At 47.9% G+C, this 10,648-nt stretch overlaps 1 protein-coding gene across 1 annotated transcript; it reads left to right on the top strand.

Moving 5' to 3' along the window:
* Window positions 1–5,940: 5,940 nt before the first annotated feature.
* fam110d (family with sequence similarity 110 member D) lies at window positions 5,941–7,419 on the top strand (the record flags this gene model as incomplete). The annotated part of the gene is made up of 1 exon (XM_083661197.1): window positions 5,941–7,419. One exon carries the CDS (start codon window positions 5,941–5,943, stop codon window positions 7,279–7,281), a length of 1,341 nt encoding a protein of 446 aa, XP_083517323.1. The 3' UTR covers window positions 7,282–7,419.
* Window positions 7,420–10,648: the final 3,229 nt, after the last annotated feature.

The raw sequence follows: 10,648 nt of genomic DNA, 5'->3' as shown, positions 1-10,648 counted from the left end.
GTGCGTGTGCGTGTGTTTTTATTTTTTTTATTTTTTTATTTGACCTTTATTTAACCAGGTGAATTGTTTGAGAACCAGTTCTCATTTGCAAACATGACCTGGCCAAGAGGGCCCAGTAGGAATAGCTACATTGTCAAAGTCTAGTAACAAAAAGACAAATAAATATATAAACATATAGACAAGTAACAGCATATGTACAAATATAGACAGAGTGTACAAATAAACATATAAACATATAGACAAGTATGTATGTGTGTGTGTGTGTGTGTGTGTGTGTGTGTGTGTGTGTGTGTGTGTGTGTGTGTGTGTGTGTGTGTGTGCGTGCGAGCGTGCGTGCGTGCGTGCGTGTGTGCAATGAGCATTGCAACCTCAATGTTCAAACTTGACCATTTCATGTTGTGGATATACTCATGAAGACCTACTGTGTCGTCTCCCTGGTATTCCTACTTCCTCTGTTTTGACCAGTTGAATCTGCATTAGCGTTACATTTTGAGCACACGTTCCACTCAGAGCACCGGCTGTCTTTATCTAGCATCACAGTTTCCCGCTAAGACATGAATAGTGTCCCGCAAAACAACTGACAGCGAGCATTGTGACGCACATTTTGATCCATGCGATGTCTGAGATAACGCTCAGAGCGAGAGATAACCTCTGAACGTGGCGACTGGCCGGCTTCCTTTAAACCCTGAATGTCAGATTCAATGAGTGAGTACACACGGACGTTAAGAGTAGAGCGATAAAATGATACAAAGGAAAGAGTAGAGCAAAGGACAACCTGGTGTGTTCCACTAACAGATTGCGAGCATGTCGAGGATTTATCGCTATATTGTTGTGGATTTCAAGGTTGTGATTATCAGTGGGGATTAACAGTTGCTGCTTCCATAGGTATTTTCCCTTGTATTATTTATTATGCAGTTAAGATCAAAAAGGGAGTGTAGCGGTAGATTCCCTGCCTGCCACTGCGAGGGGCGCAGGTTCGCATCCTCGTGCTATAGGGGTGTCAAAAATAATCAATTATAAGATGCACCGCGATGTGGACGTGCACGATTCTGCATCGATTCACAAATGTCAAAAATCGATTATTATTATTTTTTATTTTTTTTTATAATCGAATAAAATATAATGGAAGTACATGCAGTTGTTTATTTGGATCATAATACAATGCAATTCCAAATGCACTTTTATTTTAAAAGTAGCCACACAGTGAGAAAAAAGAAAGTGAGAAAAAATAAATCATGTATTGGGGAAAAAAAGTGATGCATCGATTTAAGATGCATCGAGATGCATCGATAATCGTAATCGAATCTAATCGTAGCCCTCTGAATCATAATCGAATCGTGAGGCCAGTGAAGATTCACAGCCCTATCATGTATCCATATCAGCAGCCATACATGCACGGTTCGGGGTGGGTGGGGAATTGGAAAAACATAATAAATAAAAGATCAAAGTGGAGTCACCTTTTCCCTCCCCCCCCCAATGCAAAAAGCCCATGTCAAGATGAATGACTTTGTTTAGGCTAGTATGGTGCTAACCCTCCTTAACGCTTCAATAGCATTAGCCTGCCACTTTGAAGTTTACACTCAGATGGGGAACAGATTGTTTCTGGAAGAGAGGTGCCTAATAAATACTATACGGGTTAGCTCACCTACACACCATAACCGCCACCCTCAGTTCCGCTTCATTTTCTACCCATTTTTCTCCCCCAACCTCTCCAACCCCCCAACCCCACCCCCCTCGATCCACACCTGTTGCAAGACATTTTGTCCCGGAACTCTACCTAAACAATGCCTGCTTTCCCGGGCCGTGGCTCTCTGACATCTGGAAAATGTAGATGTAGGAGTAGCCTCCTTAGTGGATTTATAGTGGTAGGCCATTTGAGGGTATTGTATGAGAGAGGTGTGAGGGTTGAAAGAGGTAGAGAGTCATGTTCAATAAGTTAGGTGACCCTCTAAAGTGTCATTATGTTTCAATTACAACTGCAGAAGAAATGAGACTCAACAGAACAATGCAGAGTATTCCAAGATTGTGTTTTTTCTCATTGTTGTTTCATCATTAGCTAAGAGATACTTTTGTTAGCTAATGTTGGGCGACGAGGGACTTTACACTAACTGTCCTTCAAAAAATACAACGCCCACATTTGAATTGTTGAATTATTAGTCAATAAGATTGTATTATGCTATTATCTATTCAACAAATGTGTTTCCATTACTATTCTTCATTGCACAATACTTTCTTTAGTGACACAAAAAAACATGACCACTGACTTTACCAAAATCTCCATTAAAAACAGGTGGAAAAGCAGCTATTGCAGCATCCAATCCGCTCTTCTTCAATCCAGCAGAACGCTGGTACAATTGTACAAGAGCCGTATTTAAAGTTTAGTCTTGGTTGTGGTGTCAATGGGCTAAAGTGCTTCCCATATACTCATGTTCTCACGGCTTCAACTATGGCTTGACTTTTGTCACGTGTCATCCTGCCGCTCTTTACTATCTAATAAAACAAGAATGCTTTAAGAATAGCTGTGAGTCGGCGAGGTTAAGTGTTTGCTTTTGTATTGTCGCTGCCACTATTAATGGTGTCACCCGGTTCATCCTAAAAAGACCAGGCGAAGATCCTTTTCCTGCCAAAGGAGGTCGTCCATTGTTCTCCCTCACGTGAAGGCCAGGCCTGAGGGAAGCATCAGAACAACAATAAGAGCAGCGCTCCTCAGCTGTCTTAGCACAGCGAGGACGAGGAGGAGGCTTCTCTCCAGACAGACTCTTAATACATTCTGAAGGGAGGCAGATGAGAAACAGGCAGCACCACCTGTGCCTGGAGGTATTTAGAACAGCTTCCAGTTGGAAAAGACGTGTGTTCTTTTGTCCAGCCGGTTTGCACATGGAGGCCTCTCACAACCTCCTCTTTCTTCTACACAAAACACAAGAATACGGAACATGAAAAGAGGCACAATAATCTGCAAACTGTGCAGAAAGCTTGTATTGCCTTGTGCTGCTGACACACACATAGACACACTCATAAGCCAACTAGAGCAGATATACAACACACATGCCCCCGTGCTACATGCTACATGCTACACATAGGCACATGCTATAAGTGTGTCGGATGCTTTGACAGCTATAAATACTCTGCCTGCACCTCCTTGGGTCCAGCCTAGCTGTCCCGTTATTTATAGGCACGTGCATCCTCCTCTCCCCCCTCTCTCCCTCCTCTCCCCCTCCTCTCCCCCTCCTCTCCCCCTCCTCTCCCTCCTCTCCCCCCTCTCTCCCTCCTCTCCCCCCTCTCTCCCTCCTCTCTCCCTCCTCTCCCTCCTCTCCCCCCTCTCTCCCTCCTCTCCCCCCTCTCTCCCTCCTCTCCCCCTCCTCTCCCTCCTCTCCCCCCTCTCTCCCTCCTCTCCCCCCTCTCTCCCTCCTCTCTCCCTCCTCTCCCTCCTCTCCCCCCTCTCTCCCTCCTCTCCCCCCTCTCTCCCTCCTCTCCCTCCTCTCCCTCCTCTCCCTCCTCTCTCCCTCCTCTCCCCCTCCTCTCCCCCCTCTCTCCCTCGTCCCTCCCAAATCCCACGCAGTGTAGGCTATGAGAACCTACAAATATGTCCAACCTCTCTCCCTCTCTCTCTCCCTCTCCCCCTCTCTCCCACTCCCTCTCCCCCCCCCTCCCATCTCTCTCCCTCTCTCTCTCTCTCTCTCCCTCTGCCTCTCAATCTCTCTCTCTCTCCCTCTCTCTCCCTCTGCCTCTCTCTCTCCCCCTCTCTCCCTCTCCCCCTCTCCCTCTCTCCCTCTGCCTCTCTTTCTCTCTCTCTCTCTCTCCCTCTCCCTCCCTCCCATCTCTCTCTCTCTCTCTCTCTCCCTCTGCCTCTCTCTCTCTCTCCCTCTCTCTCTCTCTCTCTCTCTCTCTCTCCCTCCCCCTCCCATCTCTCTCCCTCTCTCTCTCTCTCTCTCTCTCACTCCCTCTCCCTCTCACTCTCCCTCTCCCTCTCCCTCTCTCCCTCTCTCTCCCTCCCTCTCTCTCTCTCTCTCTCTCTCTCTCTCCCTCCCTCCCTCTCCCTCCCTCCCATCTCTCTCTCTCTCTCTCTCTCTCTCCAAGTGCAGCATCATACACTTAATTTGGTTGAAAGTGTCATTTAGCTTGTGTTGGGGCTTGTTCATTTGAACAGCAAGCTGTGTAACTGGGACTATGAAAGACTTATGACTTTAGAAGTGTGTTGGTTTACTGAAGCAGTTATTTAGGTATATTACCAGCCTCAGTAGGAATGCAGATGCAGCTTCAGTTATGTGTAGACCTTTTCAAACTCAAATGCTGCTTTTCTGTCGCAGCGATGCATGCAGGCAACGCCTTATATGTGAATGCCTGTATCTGATGTTTGCAGTTATTATGAAATACCATGAACATATGGGTTCAATACCAAAAAGTGGTTATTGAGAGACTGTCCCATTACTGAAATGTTACAGGTTCAGTCCCTGTAACAGTTCATGTTACAGGGACGGCACGGTGGCTCAGTGGTTAGTACTGTTACACAAAAGACACAGCAAGAAGGTCCCGCGTTCGAACCCTGGTCCATCCCAGGTCCTTTCTGTGTGGAGTTTGCATGTTCGTGTGGGTTTTCTCCAGGTGCTCCGGTTTCCTCCCACCACCTAAAGACATGTATGTTAGGGTTAATACTAGGGGTGTCACGATACACTCAGTTCACGATACGATACACGATATTGGGTTCACGATAACGATACGATACTTTAACAATAGGATGAATTCCCCATGGGGATAAATAAAGGATAACTTAACTTATGTACTATCCTACAACAAAGATTGAACCCTTACCTGTTTACTCATTGTGTGTAGCTTTGGAGTGGCATGTCACCTACATGCCTGGATCTGGTGCACATCTTTGATTTAACCCATTGATACCTGATGCAGCATTTGCGTGTATATCCCTCATTTGTGTGTGTATCCCTTTAAGACCGCGAACCGCGTTAACGCGGTTCACGGTCTTAAAGGGATACACACACAAATGCTGCATCAGCTATCAATGGGTTAACATGAGCAAGGCAGGGGGTTACTAAATCCTCAGTCAGCTCTGCTTCGTGGGAACACTGCTCTCTGCCCAGCTCTAGACATGGGACTCCTCCAGCTTTAAATAAGCACCATCTGAGCTTAGCTTTAGGGACCACTGGTCTCTCTCTGCTGCTTGCCCTGGTGAAGATAGTCTGAACTAAAACCGCTCTTTCTCTCTCTCTCTCTTTCCCAAGGGTCCTGAGTGAAGATCAGGTGAGAAGAACAAGGACAAGATCTCCCATCTGCCCATCTGTCCATCAACGAAGCCAAGTACCTCGGTGCCGGCCACCCTCAGGTCACCTCAACCACAACGTGGGGACAAACAATCAGAGTCTTGACCCGGCGTCTCTCCGTCCGCCTGCGCAAAGCAAATATTTGGGAGGCGTCATATCTGATTCGCCTCGCTGCAAAGATCAACAGAAGAGGGTGTTGTTGGGGGACAGAGAAAGAGAGCAAAACGTGGGGGAGGAAAAAGTCACCCTTTCAAAGTGAACTCTGCTATTTCTGCTGCGCTGTGGGCAGAGGAGCGGCTCATTTTGGGAGTCGCTCTTGGCCGTCGGAAAAAGGATTTCCCTGTGTGCCCTGCGCCCGCCTATCCAAATGCCTGTGTAAATACTGGATAGAGATATCAATTTGTCTGGACTCTCTAACACTGCCCAACAAAGAGACTAGACGCTATCTATAGAACATTTCACAACAAACTTGGCTTCTGTGGTCTCTGGAATTGCTACCTATCTATTACCCTTCGAGAAAGATTCAAGAGAGCTGTGAGAATAGGAATGAGAGCTGCCACGGTTTTCCACAGCTAAAGACTTTGTTAAGCGCTTTCAGTTGTTTCAAAAATCAGCCATTTGGGGGCTGCAGTTTTGATGTCTTTTCCCAGTTTGGCGAAGCAGCATGAAGCCACTGACGCCAATCGGATCCCCCTCCCCTCTGAGGCTCCTGAACAAGGGGCCCGACTACCTGCGTCGACAGATCGACGGCGGGGGCCACGGCTGCTCCATCAGCGCTGTGGAGAGGCTGGAGGCGGACAAAGCCAAGTATGTTAAGAGCCAGCAGGTCATTAACACCAAACAGGAACCTGTACTGGTTCCCTGCTGTGCCACCCCACCGCCACAGCCCCGGCGACCTCTCGCCATACCCGGTGTGCCGACCACCCCTCGTCTCCCCCCGCGCCGGTCGTCCCCCAACACCCCGTTCTCCACGCTCTCCGGCTCGTTCACCTCGCGAGACGAGAATGAAAACGACGACTCCAAAAAGGAGAACCGACGACGGACCTCTGTGGACGTCGAGGCCAACAACAGGAGCAATAACCTGCCTCCCGGCCCCCGCAGGAGCCCTGGGATCGCCCTCTTGGTAGCGCCGCACAGTGCCCCCGTGCTCAGGAGGAGCACGGGCAAACGCATGCTGCGGCCGGACTCGCTGGTCATCTACCGTCAGAAGAAGGAGTGCAAGAGTCCCAGTGGTGCAGCGGAGAACAACAACAACATGGAAGTGAGGGGCTATAGCTTTGTCCGGCGCCTCTTCCAGGGCTCCATGAGAGAGAAGAGTAGTGGCGGAGGAGGTGAGGGGGGAACACAGAAGATGGTGATCAGTGAAGAGAACTCTCCATCTCGAGACGGAGACTCCCGTATGTCTTGGACCAATGACAAAGACACCACAGACGGTGGACCAGGGAGCAGGAGGTCCAGCAAAACCGACCATGAACGCACACCAGGCTCTATCTCCAGTCCCGGGTTTAGCTGCCCACTTGAACGGACTAAGAATGGCTTCAGTGATGGAGGAGTCAGCAACGGCAACTGCTCGTGTGACCAAGACGACGAGAACGACCCCTGGAAGCGGGCGTCGCCCCCGCCGCCACCCAGAAGGTTGCAGCGCTCCAAGTCGGACCTGCGTCTGCGCTGTTCCGTCGCGTTGTCGGAACAGGAGCGTTTCTTCTTTGACTTCTGCGGGCTGGACACGGACATGATCGAGCGGCTGGGTCGGGACAACTTCCTGTCCGGGGCGAGCTCCGTGGACACGCTCTCGTTGGCGCTCCGCAGCGTGGTCGGCGGAGGCTGCGGGGGCTCGGAGCCCAGCGAGTTCTCCCGCCGCTCGGGAGACGGGCTGTTTCAGGAGGAACTTCAGGAGCAGCTTCCCTCCGGCGTGTCGATCATCGAGAGAAACGCCCGCGTCATCAAGTGGCTTTACGGCTGTAAGAACGCGGCGCGCGAAGGCCCCAAAGAGTCGACCGTTTAGTCTCCTGCTCTGCCCTACCCCAAAGAGACTGTTGCTTCAGTGGAGGCAGGACAAAGACTGTATATTTTACTCCTTACTTGTTACCGCCTGCCAAAGTCATATGTTGTATTTATAGATCCTATGGAAGTGTTGTGTGGGTATTAGAGTCCGAACGATACTGAATTTTTCAGGCCGATGTCGATACCGATATTGGGGAGTAAAACAATTCCGATATCGATATATCGGCCGATATTCTTATATTAAATATACACATTATATTACACAATGTTTTTGCAATGATCCCTCAAATATCAAACACTTGAGAAAGATATGACTTGAGATATGTCATGTAGGCAGGATATTTTACAGCTTATCAATCAACTTTATTGTCAAAAAAATGACATCAATGCAATGAAACGGTAAACTTAACTGGGAATTTAATAATTATAAATAACTAGACATAGAAAAACACAAATAGAACAAATATAAAATATCACTTGAATTAAGAAAACAGATCAAATAATACACAACATGTTGTCTATGTCTTAAAAAAATACAAAATAAAAAAATATCGGCATATCGGCCAACATATCGGCCGATACCAATATATCGGTTATCGGTCGGGCTCTAGTTGGTATATAGCAACACCTTATTGCAGAGTGAAACCCTTTACCCTGGCAAAACATTCTGGTGTGTGTGCGTGCATGTGTGTGCATGTGTGTGTGTGTGTGTGTGTGTGTGTGTGTGTGGAGTGGAAATTGCTGCCCTCTCCATTTATAGCCCCCTATCCAGTTATTGACTGAACTGGTTTCAGACCTGGTGTGAAACCAGCCCCTCTCCTCCACCCGACCCCACAAGGCACATCAATGTAAACGTGTATGTTCGTCACTGCACAGCGGACGCCATGTTTGGTGACCAAACATAACCCAACAAAAATGAATAATTTACAATGGAAAACCACTATGCTCCCCCCTTCCCCTAAACTGAATAACTGTTGTGTGAGTGTGAAGAGAACCGTGAGTACCTCATTCGGAACTGTCCCAGTTTAGTTTGTGTGTTGCTTTTTTTTTTTTTTTTTTTTTTTTGTATTAAACGCAGGCGTTGGAACAAACATGCGATCCCCTGTGGGGCTGTTAATGCACTGAACTGGACAGAAAGAGAGAGAAGATGAGAGAGACAGAGCGATGCAGCTTCAACTCTGTACAGAGACTCATCTCATAGAACCTAGAACACAGAGCTACTTTAGAAGGAGTACCTGGGTAGTGGTAGGCGAGGAGCCATAGAGACAGTCCGCATGTCTGGGAACGCCCACAATAGACGCTGGGTTAGCCTGGGGGCGGGGTCAGGGTGGGGTAAATTCCCCCGTTCTATCCATTCAGTAAAGTTAGAATTTAGCTGATAGCCCAGCCCAGGCAGACACGATCGGGGATTTAACCACTGCAGTAAACGCACATCTGAGCAGACGTCTTGTGTTCTGCTCTAGAACCCCCAAACCTGTAGTTTAGAGCCGCAGCACCGTCTTTTGGTGAGTCAGCCCATGAGATATATGGGCGGTTTTACCCCACTCACGTGCCAGCCGTTTAACATTTTGTGGGCGTTCCCAGACATGCGGACTGTCTATGACGAGACGTGGCCTCAACCTATGCCTGACCAGTCGTTTTGATCCTGTCATCTCAGATTGACTCCCCTAAAGAGGACTACTTCTCAAACAGTTTACACTGACCAAATAATCCGTTGCGACACGTTCATGTGGTTGTTGTCACAATGCTTTTTTTTTGCCTGTTCAGCGCTCACAGCTGTTCGGCGCTCACAGCTGTTCAGCGCTCACAGCGCTCACAGCTGTTCACAGCTGTTCAGCGCTCACAGCTGTTCACAGCTGTTCACAGCTGTTCGGCGCTCACAGCTGTTCACAGCTGTTCACAGCTGTTCACAGCTGTTCGGCGCTCACAGCTGTTCAGCGCTCACAGCTGTTCAGCGCTCACAGCTGTTCACAGCTGTTCAGCGCTCACAGCTGTTCACAGCTGTTCAGCGCTCACAGCTGTGAGCGCTGGACTGTTGCAAAAACGATACAGGGAGGTAGCGCAGGCCGCTAACTCTTTGCGAGCAAAACTGGACTTTTGCACGCAAATATCGACACTATGGGCATTTAAATCTCACGAGATATATATTTTTTAATTCATGGATGAATTTATGCCACTGAGAAATATGTTATAAACCATTCAATTGAAGTGTAAGAGACCATTACATTTCTTAGACCCCTACAACCTGGCGGTTTACAGAAGTCCAACCTCCCCAGTCGGTTCAATCAGCCTCTCTGATGGTCTGTGTCTGTCCCATGGAAGCGAGGGAGGAAGGCTAGGGAGGTGGAGGCCGCCCTCCTCTCTCTCTGATAAGCACAGATCCTACCTCACTTCATCAATCCTGGAGTGATTCTTCTGTTATCTCCATGAAAAGGTCATCTCCATAGCTTGGCCCGGCGGATGCCACTGAAATATGAACCGGGTGTCTGCCGTGGCATGTGGACGATAGAGTGAGAGGAGTCTGGGGTTAAGTACTATTGGACCCAAGGGCACCTGGTATTTTGTACATGTGATAAATTAACACCATTTCTTGCAGTCTTGGTATGTTTTCGTTCCCTGTATGTATCATCATCATCAGCATGCCAACCAAACTCTATTGAAAGCCCTTCAACCTGGGTTTTGTTTTTAATCTTTTAATCTCCGCCCCTGGAAAAAACCATTTGGTTGCATGTTTACAGAAGTGGCTTCATCAATTCTGAATCTCTATGTTTTATTTTCTATATATATATGAAAGATTTAGTTTTTATTCCAAAGAGGGGTGTCTATGATGTACACAGCAAATAAAAAGAAATAAAGAAATATTTGTGGGAAAGCCATCTCTCCGCCGTCTTCTTTGTGTATTGTTGAATGCTGCCATTTTTGCAATTAGCCTGCAGAGGTTTTCAAAGTGGGAGGCGGGCCTCCCCAGGGGGAGGGGCTCCAAGCAGTTTCAGGGGAGGCTCAGTGAATGGAAGTGAAAAAATATGACATTAGTTATTCAAAGGAGATCTCATAGAATAGCCTAAATGTTGTGTGATTTGGTTCATGAGATAGTTCAGTGATACAGTAGTTTTGGGGAATTTTGGGGGACAGTTTAGCCCACTTTCAGAGGGTCAGAACAGAACAAATAAATGCCCCGTTCAGACAGAGCTTTGGATGTATTTGGTGTAGTCTGAAGTATGTCAAACAGCAATATCAGGTTATGTTGCCTCACTATGTTGAGTATCTATGTGATCGGGGAGGCCCACAGTCTCAGACTTTGTAAACCCCTGGCCTACAGCGTTTGTATGTATCACAGCACACATAGCCATGAGACAGGGTGTGGGGGG

Source organism: Poromitra crassiceps, assembly GCF_964638095.1.
Source record: "Poromitra crassiceps genome assembly, chromosome: 26".
Classification (NCBI taxonomy): Eukaryota; Metazoa; Chordata; class Actinopteri; order Beryciformes; family Melamphaidae; genus Poromitra; species Poromitra crassiceps.
Note: the sequence above shows the minus strand (reverse complement) of the source record. Positions and strands in the feature narration are given on the sequence as shown.